Source organism: Crocodylus porosus, unplaced genomic scaffold, assembly GCF_001723895.1.
Source record: "Crocodylus porosus isolate Cpor-Errol unplaced genomic scaffold, CroPor_comp1, whole genome shotgun sequence".
NCBI classification, from domain to species: domain Eukaryota; kingdom Metazoa; phylum Chordata; order Crocodylia; family Crocodylidae; genus Crocodylus; species Crocodylus porosus.
In genome coordinates, this window is record NW_017728917.1 from 15793254 (window position 1) to 15814904 (window position 21651).

A 21651-nucleotide genomic window follows, 5' to 3' on the forward strand; every position below is an offset into this window, starting at 1 on the left:
ATGAAGTTTGCATACTCTAATTTTTACAGATGAAGTTTGCATACTCTAATTTTATGCTCTAATTCAGCTGTTCCCAAACATTACAGAAGGGTACAACAACGTGGTTTAGTGGCCTTAATATGGGTCTAGGAACCAGAAACTCCTGTGTTCTAAGCTTGCCTGTGCTAACAGCAATTCCTTATGTAGGCTTGGCCAAGTTACTTCACCTCTGCCTCTCTCCCCATAAAAATGAGGATGGTACTATTTTTCTATATCAAAAAAAGCTTATTAGCTATATTTCAAAGGTTTAAATCATAAACAGATGACAACAATGATTTTCATCTCTCACATTTCCTTCCAAGAGCAAAAGGAATCAACCAATCTGATCTTATCAAACTAGAGCAACAACAGCTTTTTTCCCCCAACAGTGAAACTTGCTTGGCAAAGACTCTCCGATCAAACACTGATTATTTCAATGGATTCCCTGGCCCGTGCTTCAGATAGCATTTCAAAAGGTATTTCAACAATATGGCCAGGCTAGGAACCAGTTTTGTGTCCCCCAAAATTGAAACCATTTGTTTATAACTGGAATCTAGGTTGTTCTAGGAACATTGTATTGAATGCCATTGTACAGCTGGTGATTTTCTATAAGAACTCAGACATGCCATAGTACCTAAAAGCTGTGAGATTTCCCTTGAGTCTGATGGCACTCCAATGAAATGTCCCTACCCTTGGCTGTTGAAGGTTCAAAGCTGGGTTTCAACAACTTGTGTCTTCAATGAATGCAGCTGCTGTCATAAAATATAGATTCATAGATTTCACGTGATCCCAGCAAGAAAAATATCCAGATGTTTTTGAAAGAGTCCAGAGTAGGTGCTTACCTCTGGTGGTAGTCTGCTTCAGACCCTGGGCACATGCACCATAAAGAATTTTTCTTATGTCTAGCTCCCTCTGGTGAACAGCTGTTCTCCCAGGCCCTTATATAATTGTAGGCTCCTACCAAGTCCCCACTGAGCCTTCTCTTTTCCAGACTGAAGAATCCCAGATCCCTCAGCCTCTCCTTATATGCCTTGCCCTCCAAGCCTAGGATCATACAAGTGGCTCTTCTCTGGACTCTCTCAAGCTTTTCCACATCCCTCCTGAAGTGGGGCGGCCCAAAACTGGATGCAGTACTCCAGCTGCAGTCTTACCAAGGCCGAGTAAAGCAGGAGGATGACATCCATGGTTTTTCTGGAGATGCATCGGTAGATGCACGCCAGAGTTTGGTTTGCTTTGCCAGCTATAGTATCGCTTTGATGACTTGTATTCATCTGGTAGTCAATCAGGACCCCCAACTCTTTTTCGGTGGTGGTCCTAGCGAGCGTAGCACTGCCAAGCCTGTATGTTGAGAGTTCTTCCTACTGAGGTGCAGCACCGTACATTTCTCTACATTGAAGGCCATCCAGTTTTGGTCAGCTCATCTTGACAGCATGTCCAAGTCGGCCTGTATCCCCAGCCCGTCCTGCAGTGTGACTGCCCACCCCATAATTTGGTGTCATCTGAAAACTTTGCCACTTCACATCAGACTCCCGACTCCAGATTGTTAATGAAGATGTTAAAGAGTACCAGCCCAACTACTGAGCCCCGAAGGACTCCACTGGTCAACCTGTGCCACACCGATGTGCTCCTGTCAACTAGTACTGAGTGGATCCAAAGACCTTGAACCATTGGTTTATGTTGCATTTGGGTGAATGGAGTAGAGAGGGTGTCAGATATCCCACCAATGCTCTGGAGAAACATACAAGTAACTTCAGTGCTACTTGGAACACAACTGTACATTAAGTACCCATATATTGGGCTCTTACTGGAAAATATGCAAGTATTAGACTGCCATCTGGTGGGAATAATCTGGATTCATTTATAAGAGACTGTGCAGAGGAAACATCTAGTTTTGTGTTGTTGCTGACAATGACTATATTAAATGAGTTTTTTAGATCAGTAAGAACAGTCAGACAGAGCATTTTTCTCTTGCTTTATAAGTGAACTGTCTAACTGATGTGAGATTTTTAATAAAACAAGCATCAAAACAAAATGGTATGACTGTCTAAGATGACCTTTTCTGTAAAAGTTTGAGGACAGATGCAAGAGGTCAAACAATCTGTCATGTTGGAGAAGTTTTTGCTACAAAATCATTTACATTCCAAATAACTCAAAAGATGGAAAGCTAAACTATGCACAATATAGATTTTCCTGCTTTTGCACTTTTTCACAAATCCAAATCTTTTTTTAACAGGTACATAAAACTAAAGGTTTTTCAGAGCTCCATACTCCACAAATAATTTTTAAAGAAAACCTAGACTTCTAAGTGACTGTGCTCAGGGTTACTGCTTCTAGGGGTTGAGAGACAAATTTAACACAGTAAACAGATTTGAGTCTGGGAACAAGATGTCTTCCACACACTGCCACACCTGCTGAATGACCTTGCACAAGTCAGTTTAGTCCTCTCTGCTATTTACCAACCTCTCAAAACACTCCAAAATTCTAGGATGCTGCATGATCTTAAAAGAACAAAATATCAGCAACTTTTTGTGCACACTTTTGTGGCTTCTACAGAGCTTATTATTTTCATACCAAATTTAGTTTGCCATTTTGACGTACCCATATAAATATTATCAGTCTGGAAGAGTCATAGTCAGATTTCATCCCAACTGCTTTTTTAAAATCAGAGCTTAAATTTTCTAAATAACAAATCCATACCCCCTGCTATCTAGCTATTTGAAGCATAGTACTGTAGTCTGTACCTCCATTCTGCAAGTATGACAGTAGGGTAGCATATAAAAGTAATGCCATCCTGTTAGTAAATGGGTTGAAGTAATGACACAAATGCACCTAACAAGAAAAATGGTACTTTGCAAACTGTCACATCTAAGCCACCATCATGTCATACTTGGCCCAACCTTCCTGTGAATATGTAGGCATTATTTATTGATTTACACAGTGCCACTCAAAATTTGAAATGTTTTATACAATTACAAGATGTAAGCAGATCTTTTGAAAGCAGGAGGCACTATGACAAATGTGAACAACTCCACATAATTATTTAGGGATGGGGAAGCGAGTACTAACTTACCCAGTGATGTCCAAATACGAAAATAGGTAGATGCGTGTTCTTATAGAAAATATTAATTTTAAATTTAATCCCAGAAGTTTTGGCTAACAAATAGAGGTGATCATTTTAACTTTTTTAAAGTACTTGATCATACCATCACTGAATTTGATTTTCAGTTTGTAATAGACTCAAACTATACATTAGTTCTTCCACCAATGGCCGTTTGAGGAAATAAAATAAAAAATCTCATCAAAAGAATTAAAATTTATCTGAAGAGAATATCATCTCTATTCATGATTTCAAAACCAAGACATAAATGTACAGAAATAGTAAAAAACACATAAAGAGTGATTGTTATTTCAATTAAATACTGCCACCAAACCATGGGTTTTTAATACAGTTGGAGTACAGCCCTGAGGGAGCAAATATGTGGCTATGTGTTGTGACAGTTCTAATAGCCTTGGTTCATATGAGAGATTTCATTATTATGAAAACCAGTCTCCCCAAGGTCTGGAAAGAACAATAGATGTATACTTATAACACAATTATATTTCAATTATTTAAGTTAAGATTCTTCCTTATGCAATAAATAATCTCAAGTCACTTGCTTGTAATAAGACAGCATGTCATCTAGACTTTGGTAAAGTGGCTGCTGATTTGGGGGGCTGTTGTAGTAAGTCTGTGTTGATGGAAACTGCTGGTTTGGTGCTGATTCCGGTTCCAATTTTTCATGAGAGGGTTCAGGCCTGTTCCAACTCTGGCTTTTTTGGTTGCTGGCAGGCTTTTGGCCCCAAAAGTAATTAGAAGGTGGTGCAAACTCTGGATCTCGTTCATCTCTAAGAGCGGACTGTCTCCTTGACCATAGTCCGGAAGTAAAATCTGTTACGATGCAGAAAAAAAACATGATAATTTGTATCCAAGTTTTACTGTACAACGATGATTTATGTTTCCGTCCTAGGAAGGTATCCCCTCTTTTCACAGTTTAATAGCAAAGGAAAACTGAGTTGCTTAAAGTGACTAGCAAAACAGCTTTCTACTTCTTTATCATGATAGGGTGAATTTCATCTAAACTCAAGGAATCAAAATCACTCTAAAAAGCATTAAAAAAAAAATTTCAACATTCACAATTTTAATTTTAAAAAGACATAGTTTTTAAATAATCTGGTCACTGGTTTATAGAAAGTTGCTAATAGTATAGGGCTAGCCCCAGTGCAAGGCACTAAGGGCATTTTTAGATATGCTCCGGGGGTGGAAAGGATAGCGCTTTAATTAGAGCGGCAGCAAGAGCCACTCTCTAAAGTGCCACTGCATCTCGTGTACAAGTGTTCCTATACTTAAATATGCTGGCAGGGCACTTGAACTGAAGCTCGTTTGACAAGTTTCAGTTCAAGCATGCCTGATGCCATTTTTAAGCATAAGGACACTGATACACGAGATGCAGGAGGTTGCTGGAGCACAGTAATTGCTGTGTTCCAGAAGGCTCAATTAATCGAGTAATTACAGCGTGTCGGAGCAGCCTCTGTGCTCATGTACAGACACCCTAAGATTTTGAAGGTATTAAAAGAAGACAACCATGTCAAAGTAGCTATTATTAAAATGTGCTATGCCCTATGGTGGTCTTGGATGAGTTGTTCATGTCAGCAAAAGTGGTAGACAACTTAATTTCAATGTCAATTATTTCTCATTAAAAATAGCTATGAAGTGCTGTGTTCCAATAACTCAACTTTATCATATTTATAAAACATATAAAACAAAACATAAAATTCAGTGCTTTGAGTGTCTCTTTAAAACAGCTATGATTTCTCTCGCAAAACCCATTTCAACTGCCATGGAGAAATTAATGGATTTTACATATTCCTGGGACAAAAATATTGTGTGCATATTCAGCAAATAGATCCCCAATAAAAATGGTTTACTGTTATGCTAACACAATAAAAATATTAAGCACTAATAAAAAAAAAAAAAAGTACATCAGTAAAGCAGGGAGTTGCATCTATCACATTGTTTAAGGTGTGGTGCTAAAGTGGTTACAGATCATAGACTGTAAACTATTTCAAGTTTTATTTTTAATATAAGGCTAGAAATTATGTATATAGACCTGTTAGGTCCTACTGCAACACAGTTCAGATATGTAAGTGGCAACTGTTCAATGAATATATGTTTAGTATAGCCTTTATTCATGCTATCAGCTAGGGGATCATCAGATTGACTGACAACAGAGTTAGTGCAAGGTTAAACACAAATCCAAAGTACATTCCTAGTCTATTCTTTTTATGCATTTTAAGTGCTAACATCAGGAATGCATGATTGCATATTGCTGCTTGGTGAGTAATGTTCTTTATAATTAACCTTTATGACTACTGTATCCAATTAGCATTGTATCATTCTACATACCTTTCTAAGGATCAATCATGTCTGGTACTATGCCTAGCATCTTTACAATTTACTGATGAATGAACTTAATCAAGTACAGCATCCCCAATGCATGTATTGTCGCAGGTTTGGTTTTACTATCCTATGTGCTTTTATCAGCTATCACAGCTAGTACTGATTCCATCTCTCTCAGGATGTTCTTGAACAGATCCCAAATGTTCTGATGCACTCTGTTGTCCTTCACAGAACTTTGGATCTCCAAGCTTTTAACTTTTTTGGGTCTGCCTTATATATAGCAACTTTTGTATTGTAATTATCTATACTATAATAGCAGATGGATCTCAGGGCCCTGCTGTGCATGTAATTCAGACAAAGCCCTCACTTTAGATCCAAATTTACTATTTACTATGCATGAAATAGATCAATAGATTCTTGTTTGTATTTGCCTCAAATCGAGAATCCCCTTCTTCAGAGACCTACCTGACAATGCCTACCTTTTCCACCCACTCAGTGTTTCCTTATTGCCTTTTGTCTGTTCTCAGACTCCATCTGTCTCCATAGTCTGTTTACATTATTTGATGCAATACAGAATCTATTCAAGCATTTCAAAGTGAGACACTAATGTTACACATGACCCCTCATACAGTAAAATCAGTATAGACCAAAAAAAATCATATTATTTACAATTTCATGGACCTCCCATGAATGCAAGCAGAGGATAATCTTACAGAACATTACACCACCTGCTCAGGTCATAGCCAAGGTGGTTAATCATGGTAACGAGCACCAGAAAGAAAGGGGAAAAAGAAAATAGTTTCCTTTACGTCTCAGCCCCATTGCTGCTTATCACCAAGCATAACTAAGAATTGGGCTCATTCTATAACTTAAATAGCATTTCTTCCTATCCCATGTTTAAGTTCATAGGCTAGTTTTCTTACCTTTGCCTTTATCCCACTCGCGAACATATGGCACACCTGGCTTGGTATCTTTTCTCTCCTGAATGACAACCTCCACTTTCCTACTTTCTGAAGCAACTCTTGCAGCCATGGTGGCTTCTGGTTCAGCTGGTACTGGACCAATTACTTCATCTGCTTTTGTTTAGGAGAAAGAGGGAAAAAGTTTGTTACTGACATGGCATGAGTTTAGATACAAACATCACAGGATGCATACAAGCGTAATAGCTGTTTACATTAATGAAGTCTACAGCAGTTCTCTAATTAGAACAAAATGCATCTGACTGGGAAGATGGACGTTTTTTAATTACTGCGCACTAGTTCACAAGTGATAAGGAATAAGCCAGTTAATCAAGAAACAAATCTATCAAGAGACACTTTATTAGGTTTCAGTGATACGGAAAGGTGGCTGAAAATGTGTTGCCTAATAACTGACACAGGAATTGGTTGAGCTATATACTGAAGATGGGAAAATAGGTAAAATTAAAACAGTAGCATATTTCCCCAGCTTACTAATCATGAAGAAAATCAGTAGTATTCTTATTTCTTTTCATAATAATAAGACTTAACACAGATATAGTACTGCTATTTTCAAAACACTCTTCAATTAATCACTGGTTCAGCACTGTGAAGGGGTATTAACTCAATTTTACAAAGGAGAAAGAAGACAGTATGAAATAACTCTCAATTCCAAAGATGGTGCCAAAGCAGGACAGGGACTGGAACTCAGAAGTTCATGACCTCTTTTACATGGACTTCTGACATTTCCATTTCCTCAAGGCTTGTCTTTGCTGCAGTTACTTGAATATTCCCTTGAATCCTGTCCATATACAAAAGCCCTCAAAACAAGTGCAATGCTGATTTTAACTTCAGTTAATGGGGCCATACCAGGATTTAGATTAAAACTTCCATCAGCTTAACTTGTTAATGGATAACAACTATTCTGTATAGCCGGAGACTTATTTTGCATTGTGGCTGCTCTCAGTGTAGCTAGGCTAACTCAAGAGCAGTTAATTTAAATACAGAGACCTCAAGTGAATTCTTCATAATAGTATTTTGTTCTCTCATTCGGGGACTGTTAGTGGAGGACAGCATAAAGAAGTACCCCATGTGCACATAAAGTTTTGTAGTGCATCCATTCGTACATCCTCATACAAAAAAAAGTCATGTAGCAGAATGGGTTCTTGTTGAAGAAATGAGTCATAGCTATGACATGATGACAAAACTCTGGCCTCTGATAGTTGTACATTGTCATTGGACAACAAAATCTGGCCCCTTACCACTACTTGCACTTGTCTTATTTGTATGAGTATACAGAATCTGGCTTCTCTCACAACTCAAATGAGATGTACTTCTTTGCACCATCCCATCTTAAAACCACTATTAAAATGCCTGCTACTCTAACTTTAAACAACCTGCTTAATTCTTGCCGGCAGACATGAATGCTGCCGGTACTATAATACACAAAGCACATAACTTGCTATCCTATGCATAAAACCCCCCTATTTTAACATGATTCATAGATTGTAAGGCTGGAAGGGACCTTGGAAGATCATCAGGTCCAGCCCCCTGCACCAGGCAGGAAAGACAGCTGGGGCAGGTGATCCCAGCAAGGTGACTGTCCATTTTTACATCTGTGTGTAATTATTTGAACTGTTAGTTTTTTCACAGTCCCATAGTTTAATATATGTAGAATATATAATGCTGATAAATACAATCAGCAAAATTCAGCCTGAACAACCTATCTTCCCCCCATAAGCAAAAGCTCATTTAAAAAAAAAAACCAAAAGTACTTGCAAAAGTTCATACCTCCACCTTCCAGTTTGATTTCAGTTTCCTCTATTCCCTCCTCTTTCAATCTCTTCATCTTCCTTGCTCGAAGTTTAGACAGTCTTGATTCCAGAACTGCCTTTCGTTTTTCTTTTACATGTTCACGTTTTGTTCTTTGTTCTTGAGTCTTAATGACAACAGAAGATATTAATTAATTAACTCTCAGGCTTGATTACAATCAATTGCGCATTTCCCTCAACAGTGCCCGAAGCAAACAGATTATCGGCTACATTATCCTAATAAGGAAAAACCCATCCCAGTCTTTGAATGCAGTCTTGCAAATCCTACCAGACACAGGACCTGTACCACTAATTTCAAATGGTGAAGGTAGCTCAGTGAACTAGTTAATTATAACAAATTGAATGTGTCTGCTTTCAAGGAGCTCTTATCTCTATCACATTTTCCCTGTAAAAGTACTTATTTCACATCTTAGTTGAAAAATTCAGAAAGCTAAAAATAGGATTTTTCACTGAGGCTACATCTATCCCCAGCTCATGGACGAAAAAAGCCCAAACCAGTTAAGTTCTTTGCTTTAGGATGTAAAATTTCCTTTAATGCATTTACCTATACCTCTTCTACCTACAACTGCTTCCCAAACTTGATGCAATAAGAGCTTCTTTACATATTTTATGCTTAGAGACTAATACAAAATGTGATCAAGTTCCTCAACTTTCAGAGCCAACTTTCCCTGAGGGCATATTTATCATGACTGCTCGCAAGTGGCAATTTTGAAATCTATGTAAACATTCACTAGAACAGCTACAGTAAATGAGCATTTTTTAATGCCAACCTTCAGCCTACCTCCTTTGAAAATATGTCCCCAAATATTTTGCTGTTTAGTTATCACAAGTCATGAGTGAACAATTCTGAGCCTAAACACATTTACGAAGTTGTACTCAAAACAAGGTTCCACAAGTACAAGTCATTTATTATTTGTATGACTGTAGTACCTAGGAGTCCTGTAGCTGAATCAAAATACAATTATGCCAAAACCAATTTTTAACCCCGTACCTGTTCTCTTAGCATATCCAATGTCTCCATTTGCTTGTTTCTTAGTTCCTTATCACGAGAAAAGGAAAAATAACCAACACCAAGCTGCCTGGCCTCTGAAAGAAAGGAGGAGTTACAACAAGGTTATATTTTACCAGAGTTACAGTCACCACAGCCCACAATTCACCATGGTATACATCAGTAGGAAGAAGCCTGCTAGGCCATTGTGTTCTCTGTCTTGCTTGTGATTCAGAGCTATTCCTAATAAACAAACATTTTTGTCCAGTCTAGTTTTAAAAATGTGATGAAGCATCCTACCACCTTTCCCTAAGAGATTAAATGATTTTCCGATTTATTTCTCCAATTAATAGAAGAATCCATTATATCTCTCTGGGAATTGCACAAAATCGTTGTTTAACAGAAGTGAGAATTTATATCTATGGGAATACTTTTTTATGCTTCGAGGTAAATCACACTTCTTCCAGCAATCATACAATGAAGATAAACCATATAAAAAGAAATACATGCCATTTTCACGAATATCTTCATAATGTATGGGTCCCATAGGTTTCTTTAGGGCCTCCTCTTCCTCTTTTTCCCACTGCTGCCGCTGAATTTCTCTTCTCATGTCTTCAGAGAGCAGACTCTTCTCATCAGTATCTTGTCTAATAAAGAAAGCAGAATATGGATTACAGAATATAAATGTGGGTTCTGTGGTACTGAATACCAGAAGCATGGGCTATGTAGGGCACTACTGGAAGAAAATGAAGGTATGTCTCCACAGCATAAATGTAGTGCTGAGCTGATAGCACTGTGGAACTTCTGGCTCATGCCACAGTCTACACAGCACTGGACAAAAATATCAGTTAGTTTTGGAACCAGAAGCAATATAACCATATTAGTGCTGCACTACAGGCATTAATATGAAGCTGCTATTCTGCTTCCAGTTTTGAAGCTAGAACATGCAGAGCTAGGCACATAGATAAACTTTACAATGATGAATGAACTATAAGAATTAATGCAGTTTAGAATAAGGTCTACTATACTCCCCCTCTGACACAATATTTTAAAACAAAGAGATCCTTTAAGATGGTACCATTTCCACCGGTTTTGTGAAGTCACTATTAACTCAAAATGCAAGGCGAAGATGAAGCTCAAGAGAATATCCACCAAAGGCCACACTTTTCTCGGCATCTGTAGTGAAGCTGATACAAGACTGAATAGCAACATTTTAGACTTAACATCAGAGAATGAAATAAACTGAAAACAATAATGTACTGGCAGTGAATTTATATCTTGCATAGAAGAGATCAAGAGCTGAGGTAGAAAATACCTTACCTTTTGGTTTTCCTTTGGAGAGAAGAAACAGTTCTTTGTCCCATAACCTAGCTAAAGCAAAGCTTGCTGGCAGATCACCAGCAAACAAAGCATTTATATTTCTCATTTTATTTTTAAATGATAAATATCAAGCTGAAGAATCCTCAAATGAGAGAAATAAGAACTTACACTTCAACTAAAATAAAGCTTTGATCATGGAGACTCTAAATTACTTTCCAATATAATTCTCAGCTCTGCCATTACAGTTTTATCAGAATAGATGTAATGACCAAAACAAACAAATGGAGTGCTAACAAATTCATTTGGAATGTCACCCTGTATTTGGCTTCCTAAAAAAACCTTGTGATGACACCATTCGGGCTGGAAAAAATTTGGAGGGATTGTTCAGAGTTCAATAAATTAAATTTCATCACAGAAAGGACCACAGTTGAAAAATAAATCAAGTATCTGTCAGGTCAGTAACTTATTTTTTTAGACGTTTGTTTTTACGGTAAAATACAGGAGCCAATGCTGCAATTTAAAAACAAGACAACACTGCATGCACATGCCTCTCTCTTAAAGGATCAATTGCTGGAGCAAAATAAAACAAACTTCGGACTATTGCCCGTGTTTCAAATGGAAAGTTTTGATAAAATGAGCTACCTTTCCCCCAAAACTGCATAAAAAGATTGTAACAGTTTAATCATAAACCAAAAATAATGCACACTGTTTTAAACATGAACAGGATCAAATTCTACTGCTACCAATATAAATGCAGAGATTTCTGTGACTTAGAGGAATTTTGGATTTACATGAAGGTAATAAAGTAACAGTCCTTTTTTTCCTCAGGGAAAAAGCAGTTTGTAAAATACTGTAGGAGAAAATATTTCCATTAAAGCCACACCTTTTCCCCTGAAGCTCTTTATCCATTTTAAGCAGATCTGGCAAATCCTTCTTCATACAGCGTCTAGATCGGCCAAAGGAATCCACATAATCAACCCTGAAATTAAAGGGAAAAGAATTTTATGAATAGAGTTTTATATCCTGAGATTTACAGAACTCTTATCCAGTAGATAAAAAGTTTAGTACTTTCCCAAGAATATTCACCCTCTCAGTGTCTTATGTTTACCTCCAGCATAACAGTCGATAGAAACAGAATAAAAGTATGCATTTTTAAGAGTGGCCATGACAGAGCTATTGTATTTATATACTGTACTCCATCTCATGCTCAGCCTGTCGCCTCTCTCAGACACAAAATAGTTTAAAAACTCTTTAAAAAGTTAAAACATCACATAGCTCCAAGTCAAAATAAAATTATGAACACAGTATTTGCTTCCCGTGGAGAAAATAATGATGCAACATTGGCTTCTGACAAATTTAAATTGCTACAGTATATTTCAATTATCAGTCTAAGGCTCATTTACTAAGGATTTCAAGTGATTTTTATCTCAGTTGAACAAAGGCTGTGTAAAATGATAGCAAAATGCTCCTTTGAAACACTGACAGAGATGGCTTTATGCAAAGCTCTTTATCATAGTGAATGCTCCATTTATAGAATCAGATAAACAGAAGTAGTTATTGATGCTAAAGAACTTGGCAGCATTAGTGGAAAAAGTGTTCCAATCATCCAAGTTTTGAAAATTCAAGTCACAGTTGATGAAGTACTGCTGATCCAGAATGCAACATGATCCCTAAGGCTAACTTTGAAACACTTGTGCCTTCATAGAATCACAGGAAACCAGGGTTAGTTAATTATTAAGACAGTAATTAGATTTGCCCTCTTCCTTTTATTGAGGTGGTACAGACGAATGTTGAAAAAGAATACAGAAAGTAGAATACATTGGCTCATGTTTCTGAAAATTAAATATGATCAGAGCACAAAATAGCCTGATAGCTTCATTTCTGACTTGCATTTTTAGTCTAAAAAGGCTATGTTTAAAATCAGAATGATCTTAAGTACTAAGTGATAACGGTTGATTCTGTTACAACTTAGCCTTCTAGACACATCATAACTCAAAAAATTCCTAAGTCTAGTTGCAATGAACAAATCAATCCTAGTGAGAGCTTTAGGGACACTACAGGAATGTACTGGAAGGCAAATAAATCATGCATTCTATTCTGTGACATTCTTCTCTCTTATAGATAACTGAATGTAAAGGGAATAACTGGTGGGTTACCTACTTTATCATTTCATCTATTCAAGTGATCTGAACAGAGATAAAACAAGAATCCAAGAAAGCTACTGGGTTTTCAAATAGGTGCTTTGGCAACAGACCTACAAAATAGGACTGATATATAAACATTCCATCTCTGGCTTTTAAAATTTAACTCTGACTTAGGAAAAGGCCCAGCTGATATAATCTGATCTGTGTAATGGAAGACTTCATCTGAACTCCTTAAGAATCAGTAACAATTGCATTATTTTATATGCCACAGAAAACGTATGGATTTGAGGAATTCAGTGCAAACAGTATCATCTTGCTCAGTTTTGATAAAAGAAAGGAAATTAAAACAGCAGTTAAGTAAAACTGCACTGCAAGTTTACAGATATTCAAAACCCAACAGATTAAACTATACGGAAATAAGATATCCCATATGGTGTCCTTCCTACAACATAGAAAAATCAATGTAAAAGAATGCTTCTTGTAGTGAAAGGATGTCACCATTCATAAATATGTTCTATCAGCCAAAACGACTGTAAAACAGACTACCTCCCCAAGAGATTGCTTAGAAATAAAAAACAGACTTGTTTCAATGGTTCTGCTCATTGTATATTACCAACCATTCTTCACTGGGGTCCTGTGGAGGTGGTATTTCCATTTCAGGTAGTGTTTCTTCTTCATCTTCCTCCTTTTCTGATGTCTTTCTAGAAGCTTCACTCCTACATAGATCCTGTACCTCTCTCTGATTGTCTATGATCTTCTGAGTGAAATCCACAAGGTACAAATTCTCAGTTTCTTCATCTAGGGCAGAAAATCAATTCTTAGATAGCAGGCATCAAAAGAACAGAACTGAACAAGAAATCAATATGAAATAGCCACAATCAGCTCTCCCGCTGCAAATGCCCTTGACTATGCTATCGGATAATACTTTAATCTCATCTAGTGCCAAGCAAACTCAGAACTATAACCTGACTCCTTACTGATGAGCTGCATTTCTGAAAGCAACTTTGTTTAAAGTAATAAATCTTCTTTGTACCATACAGAAAAATTCACAGATAAATTTACACAGTCAAATGGGTCGCCAAGTGGCTGGAGGGCTGCACGCAGAGAGTGGTGGTGGATGGGTTATTTTTGACCTGGAGGGATGTGGGCAGTGGGGTTCCCCAGGGCTCGGTCCTTGGGCCCGCACTGTTCAACATCTTCATCAGTGACTTGGACAAGGGGGTAAAAAGCTCCCTGTTCAAATTTGCTGATGACACTAAGATGTGGGGGGATGTGGGCACGCTAGAAGGAAGGAATAGGCTATAATCGGACCTAGACAGGTTACAGGGGTGGGCGGATGAGAATAGGATGGGATTCAACACTGACAAGTGCAAGGTGATGCACCTGGGGAGGAAGAGCCAGCAGCATACCTACAGGCTGGGGAACTCCCTTCTCGTCAGTACAGAGGCAGAAAAGGATCTTGGAGTCATCATTGATGCCAAGATGAACATGGGCCGGCAGTGTGGGGATGCAGTCAGGAAGGCCAACCGCACCTTGTCATGCATCCACAGATGCATCTCAAGCAGGTCCAAGGAGGTGATCCTCCCCCTCTATGCGGCACTGGTCAGGCCACAGCTGGAGTACTGCGTCCAGTTCTGGGTGCTGCACTTCAGGAGGGATGTGGACAACATGGAGAGGGTCCAGAGGAGGGCCAGTCGCATGATCAGGGAGCAGCAGGGCAGGCCCTACGAAGAGAGGCTACGGGACCTGAACCTGTTCAGCCCTCACAAGAGAAGACTGAGGGGGGATCGAGTGGCCTGTTACAAACTACTCAGAGGGGACCAGCAGGCATTGGGGGAGTCACTGTTCCCCCAAGCACTACCAGGAGTGACCAGGAATAACGGTCACAAGCTGGCAGAGGGGGATTCAGACTAGACATTAGGAGGCGCTACTTCACTGTCAGGGCAATTAGGATCTGGAACCAACTTCCAAGAGAAGTGGTGCTGGCTCCTACCCTGGGGGCCTTTAAGAGGAGGCTGGATGAACACCTTGCTGGGGTTGTTTGACCCCAGTACTCTTTCCTGCCATGGCAGGGGGTCGGACTTGATGATCTGCTCAGGTCCCTTCCGACCCTACTAACTATGAAACTATGAAATACCCAGACACTCTTTTCGCAAAAACTGTTTCTCTATGAGCATCTATTGTGCTAATCAATAGCTTCAATGTTCATTTACAACATATAAAATAAAACCATCAGAATGAAAGAAAAAGTTCAGTTTAGAAAAACTGATATTAAGATAATTAATTTCAAGGGAGAAAAAATTCTTTAACAAATGCATGGTCTATATGAAACAGCTAAATAAACCTGCAGCAGGCTCCTTTAGTCATTTGTGTAGTTTCCAAAGTGGGTATTAAAAAACTGTCCTATAGAATTGGCTACATGAAGACCATTCATATAAGTCTCTTCCTCCACAATTAGAAACTATCCACATAGTTTACTGTTCTTGGGTTTTCTATTACGAATCCAGAATACACCTCTCTCCCAATGACAAAGCATGAACCCACAGTTCTCCATTAGAGTAGAATACTCTTCAGAATGTAATAAACTATTTTTCTTTCTTTGCAATATAACCTGTGTTAATCAGTTTATACTGTACCTCTAAAAAGGCTCATTTAGCTCAAAAGCAAATGTTTATTGATTAACAGAAGTAATGTATTTCATAGCTGAACAGCTGTCAACTACCAGGTGGTTAAGGCCAATTCTGTAGCCTAACAAAATAAAAAGCAAGATTTAAAAAAAACACAAACAAAAAAACCCAAAACCTAAAAAAACTCCAAACCCCAAACGCTGGTTTCACACTTGTTTTGTTCACCTGGAAAGTCTCCTTTAGTCATCTTCTCATACAGTTTTGCTTTCTCTTCCAGTTTCTGCCTGAAAAGAAAATGTTGTTAACATTTCAGTATGACAGATTTCAAATACACCCCAAAAAGAACAGTTTATCATCACTTAGACTGCAATGGAATAAGGAAATGCTGAAATACATTTGATGCTTGTCTTTGAAGCCCTTTTAACCAAACGCTCTGAGTTTTTCCTGCTGTGCCCCTACCACCCTTGTACTGCATTAAGTGCCAGAGAGACTACTAACTATAGCTGAAAGAAAATGCAGAACCCTGAAATCTATTCTTGGCAGGTAAACAAAAGACAAATTTTCCTTTAAATTTAACTGCAATTTCTTGGCATGTATAGATATCTGATTATAGAGTCAGTATCATGAAACGTTCATAGAAACATTGATGCAGTTATCAGAGACAGGAATATCTTGAACAAAACAATTCTTTTCTAGCAATGATATACTGAATACCCAACACAAAAAGAGATGCTTTCCAGAAAACACAATTTGGAATGGACACTGGATATGACTACCCTCAGAAACCTAAGCAGGTTCTGATTAGGGTACTAGAAGCCTTTCTCTGAATGTTTCTAAGGGACAGAACTTCTAATATATAAGAATCATTGCCAAAAAAATGAGAGATTATCAATTATATTTTCACTCTGTGGTACACTGTAGAGCTAAGTTAGGCTGATGATTGGTCTTTGATGTAAAGGATTCTGATGTTGTTTTGTGCCTATGCCTCTCCTGACACAGAAGAAAAAAATCAAGACCTCATCACATTTTGATATATTTAAATATACATATTTTCTAAAGTAACCCGAAGTAAGACATTAAATGAGCAATGAACTAATTGCATCCCTATAAAAACAAATTACTTCCTTCTCCTTTTATCTACACACTACTATTTACAATATCCTCTTCCTGCAACTGTTAAACATTTTATATGTTTTGCATCTATTGCATCTCTTATAATGCCTAAAAGTCACCTTGCTTTATCTAATGTTTGCTGCTCCTCAATCTTCTGCTCAACATCTTTCTCAGCTCGTCCTGAAACCCCTGTGTTCGGCTTGTTCCAGATGCTTGGTTTCTGTGGGATATGCGTTTTTAAAATTAGATTTCAACTGTGTGTGGTTATTGAAGAAAAATCAATATGGAAAGAGAAAAAAGCTGCAGATAACTATTAGTCTAACCATTTTAAATTTAATGATCCATCTCCTGTGCTGCTGAATGCAGCAGGTATGTCTGAACAACTCAGGAGAGGAAACCCAGTAAAGAGAATCACATTGTTTTTATTTTATTTAAACATTTGGAGACTGAATAGTAATGTCCATGGAGATCCTACGGTATTTATTTATAACTGCTTTAAAATAAATTTCATCCAATCCAAAAACTGTTTTTATGGCTTTTAGTTGTGAAAATTTTCAGGAAACTTCCAAAGACTAAACATGGCTTTGTGAAACATAAGATAAATACTGATATAAAGGTGTCAGTGAATATAAAAAAAAAATGTTTCCAAGCAAATATGGTCAACAAAAATATCTCATTGATTTTTCCAGATACAATTAATAATGGCATCAATAAGTAACACAACACACCATTTTTATGGGACTATTTTTTCAGGGTTGTATCACTTGACCTTCTGAAGAATGTGTATTAAAATATGATGTACAAGGAATGAGAGGACAGTTTTAGACTCTGTACGAGAACCTCAAACAGAAAGAGCATGATAGAAATTCAATGAAGGCCACCATCAAGAGTTTACAATTGAACTGAAATACTGAAATACATTGACATGTTCTTTTGATTAACTAATGCCTTGTTTTTTCCATTTTGTTAAGTAAAAAGAATAACAATAAAGATAAGACATTCATCATGACTTTTTTCTACCTTATTTGATGTTTTGGGTTTTACAGGAACTCCAGCATCTTTCAATAGTTTTTCTTTCCTGAATTCTTCTTGCTTTCGGAAGAGTTCAGCCTTCAAATCTACCAACTACCCCGGTAGAAATAAAAACAACAAGAGTTACCAAAGGAAAATAAAAGGAAATTCCTAGTGAAAAAGCAAGACTGTGGAGCTGTAACAAAATCAACTGCCTTTCAGCCATGGAAATGTGGAGCAGGAATTTAACATTTAAAAATTTACAGCAATATCTAGTGCTCCGTAAACCAAAATAATGACATAAAACTCAATGCACGATAGGTGGTTTGAAAAGTTATTTATAGACATTTGTTATTACTGATCCTTCACTCCATGATGGGAAATGTGCAGGGACAGAATAGGGATCATTTCATACAAAGCTATTAGCAGCCTCCGAAGACCAACAAAAACAGAGAATATATAGTAATAAAATACCTGCTTGGTTAAATTTAAAGACCAACCTGTATGAAAATGTGATGACAATTCCTTTTCAAAGAAGAGTCTTAATTGATTGAGGTTAGTCTTTATTAAAAATCTAACTCTTTGCACACTATTTTTAGATTGTTTTTCTTGTAAATGTTAATGTAAAACTCCCACTGGCACTATTCGCCATCCCATGTGCTATTCAGAAACTTCATTAAAAGGGTGCATGATCTTTAAGTACCCTTTAGGAGTGTTCTTGATCATGTTTTCTTTCCTGCCAGTCCTGCAGAAAACACACTGGTAACATGTACCTTAACCAGGTAAGTGGAAAATGTTTGATATTGAAATGCATCGCAAATTTTAGCATTTAACTACCTCACATAATGTCAGAGAGAAAAAAGGGGTGGGGGGGGAGGCTGGAAGGGAGTTCAGGAGGTCATTTAGTTGATTCCCTGACCCACTGTTCAAAGCATAATCCTTATCAAGATACAAAACAACACTAACCAACCTAGGTTTTCCTGAACTGTTTGAAGTGCTGTCCCATAAATTCACCATCAAAGGCTTTGTATACAATTTTATTTATTCCTATTGCTCATTGTTACAATGCAATTGTTACACTATGCTGAGAGGGGGAGTGAAGATGGAAAAACAATGCTCTGTTGATTTTTATTAATAAAGCTGTTAGTGAGAGCAATACAAGATACGTAAGCTAGAAGTACATTACTTAACCTGAAGTAAGGTGACATTTTTGCTGTTTATCTATTTTGGACAATCTGGGTGGCCTCTCAATTAAGTTATTTACTACTTCCATATTTGGGATTTTTAAAAGTGCCACTGCCCTGCAGACATACAAAAAACTAGAACTCTTGGTTCCAAAAGGACAATTTTTTTGCCATTTTCCAGTTGGTCTGATAAAAGGTGTCATTTTGGAATCAAGAGTTCTAGTTTCTTGTATGTCTTTTCATCTCAGACCAACACGGCTACCAAGTACACCCACTGCCCTGTAGGAATATTTCATAACCAAAACCAGTTTTTGATAGCATTGTCTGACTTCAACTGATTAAAAGCAACGGAATGTCAAGTTACAGGTCATCATACAGCCATGCCCTTACATCCACAGAGAATATTTTCAATAAGAAACTGCTTCTTCACACAGAATTTCCTGCTGCCTCCTGCAGGTCAGGGAATCTCTTCAGGTCTCCCTCTCACAGTCTAACACAAAACCTTAATTACAGTTCAGAAACACAAGCAAATTCAGCACTGACATGCATGCACAGGGGAAGTGGTCAGTGCATGGTTTTTGTGGGGTAAGGTATATACTGTGTCACAGCACAGCAGCATTTCACCTTACAGGCAATACGCTGAAATCTTTGGAGAAAACGCACCAAGATGCACTCTCTATTTTTAAACTAGTGAAAACACTGTGTAATTTTGTGAGCATCTGATAGGGAGAAAAGGGCAACTTGTTGCTCCTACTCAACTTGTTTAGATTCAAATCACCCCTTATCAGATTTGAGGCACCCCATAAACAGCACCTGCTCTTAATTTTCAGTCATTTTTGACTATGGAAAAATACTAGAGTAATTCTTCTGCTGCAAAGAACTCAAAAAGACCACAGCAAATCATGTTTTTAACCCTACAAATTCTTAACTGGATGATAACACCTTTCAAGAAATAGTCTTAACTGAAGTTAGTCTTTATAAAAAACGTTAACTCCTTTTTTGTTGTTTATAGAGTGCTTTTCTTGCAAACACGAACATAAAACTCCCATAGGTATTACCATATTTTCTTGAATATAAGATGACCCTGATTATAAAAGTCCTGTTGATATTACCATATTTACCTGAATATAAGATTGACTACCCAACAATCAGACTTTACATAGAGAAAATGTTATAAATTTGTTATAATTATGCATGATATTAATCCAATGCCAAAAGGCTCATCTGTTCTTTGGGCTGGGCCACAGCAGAGTCAACAGGATTTCACACCATGGTGACCCCATAACTCAGCACTCCTCAGTATGTGTATACATACTCCAGAAACCTGTCACAAAGAATCTATGTGCTATTTATTCCCCCACTCATGACTGGAACTGGATGGTTATGTCATGGGTACTGAGAGGCTGAGCAACGTCATGGGGAGCAGGGCAACACTAATCATATGCAACTGGCTGAGAGAGGGAGTGACAGAGGGATTCTGGGTGAACTGTTTGGGGCCCTGTTTGGCAATGTCAGCCAGGCACTGGAGGCTGGTGAAGAAACAAGACTCACTGGAAATGGGACAGAAAGGTGCAGCTCAGCTGTGGGAGTGAAGAAGAAGTCAAAATGTCTACAGTGTAGTGGCTCAGCATGACTTGAAAAAGAGCTGGCGTTGCAGGGGACTTCACTTAATAGGCACTACCACATACTTTACTCAGATGGGCTATACTAACTTATCCACTGTTCTGGCATGGGTTATAAGGGGAAGCGGACAGAGATGCAACTGGACCTGGAGACAGCGAGAAGGACTACGACAGAGTCAGCAGCAGCATAAGTGACAGTGAATGAACTGAAAATCGTAAACCCTAAATTGGGTTTTGGACTAAGGGACTGCAATGTGGGTAGGTGAGGGTGGGTGCGCAGAGGCGCAGGCACATTTATTATAACCAGAAGTGTGGGTTTCTTAATGCAGTTTTAGGATGTGTGATAGAAACTTTATGATAGAGAACGTATATATATATAACTCTCTCTCTCTATTATAGAGAACTAAATTTTAATTTAAAAAAAAACACAAACTTTTTGGCATAGGTTAGTACCCAGGCAGCAGTAACGTATTTACCCTCCCACTGTCATTTCCAGTGGGAAGATCTTGGCTTTATGCCAACTTCATGGAGCTGGGAGACTGCTCCCTAACTTGCCCCTGTGGCTGTAGGGGCATCCGAACCTCATGCCTTTGGGCTTGGGCCTACATGTAGGATGCCCGTCAAATGATTTGGAAACATCTGAAGCCCCTGGCAGGGGTGTAGGATGTTTGCCGCTAGCTGGACTACATGTGGTTCTTAAATGATTCCCGAATTTGGATTTGACTTGGTTTGGCACATGAAAAGTTTTCCTTAAAATTTTTTTTACAAAAAGATCTTTTTGACAGGTTCCCATTAGTATCTAAGCCTTTTTTGGCGCACACACACGCGCACACATGTCTCAACAGCACGTCTGCCCAATGTGGGCTGTGTTTTATGGTCACGCTCAACGTTGGCTGCACAGGATCCACTTCACAGCTGGCCTCCGTGATGGAGCACGACCGACTTTTTGGCAGCAGTTTAATGATGGGCAATGAGAGTTCCTCATCTGCCGATGTAAGAGAAGGGGCTGCTGACTGGAGGAGGAAACCTAGTCTTGTATTTAAGTAAACACAGTCTTTCCCATCCCACGGGTGACCAAAACACGTAATTCAAGAGCTGTGTGGTCTTGAAACACCCCTTGGGCCTGCACCAGGAGGGCATCTTTGTCCTGCTTTTACAGGACAAAGAGGGTGGGGGAGGGACGTAACCCGCCGGCCCCGTGGCTCACCGAGGCAGCTGTCACATCCAGCGGCTTCTTCCTGCGGTCCATGGCGCGGGAACCGGCTCCTCAACAGTCACCAAGAACCACCACTCATCGCCATCTTGCTGGCATTTTGCGGCGTTGCTGTAAAGCGCGGCACTTTGCAAGCGGCGGAGGCCGCCGCCGGGGAGGGGTCTTTTTGTGACGCCGTAAAGCGAG

General features: G+C 38.5%; 1 protein-coding gene across 2 annotated transcripts; it reads right to left on the minus strand.

Annotated features, from left to right (window-relative positions):
- Positions 1–2910: 2910 nt before the first annotated feature.
- CCDC174 (coiled-coil domain containing 174) lies at positions 2911–21581 on the minus strand. 2 transcript variants are annotated; one of them, XM_019536795.1, is made up of 11 exons: positions 21460–21581; positions 17456–17560; positions 16555–16655; positions 15548–15606; positions 13313–13493; positions 11435–11530; positions 9742–9878; positions 9235–9329; positions 8203–8350; positions 6379–6528; positions 2911–3946 (listed from the first exon to the last, which is right to left on the minus strand). In XM_019536795.1, the coding sequence occupies exons 1-11, from the start codon at positions 21499–21501 to the stop codon at positions 3663–3665; spliced, it is 1398 nt and encodes a 465-aa protein (XP_019392340.1). In that variant the 5' UTR covers positions 21502–21581; the 3' UTR covers positions 2911–3662. The 2 variants fall into 2 exon arrangements, with proteins under 2 accessions (XP_019392340.1, XP_019392339.1); XM_019536794.1 differs by having other exon boundaries at positions 6379–6531.
- Between the last annotated feature and the right edge of the window lie 70 nt (positions 21582–21651).

Coding starts and splice junctions, on each gene's coding strand:
- CCDC174 (XM_019536794.1), bottom strand. CDS start 21,501: ATGGACCGCAGGAAGAAGCCGCTGGATGTGACAGCTGCCTCG. Junction 15,607..16,554: donor CAAACATTAGATAAAGCAAG/GTGACTTTTAGG, acceptor TTTTCTTTTCAG/GCAGAAACTGGAAGAGAAAG. Junction 13,494..15,547: donor GACTAAAGGAGACTTTCCAG/GTGAACAAAACA, acceptor TTTCTGCCCTAG/ATGAAGAAACTGAGAATTTG.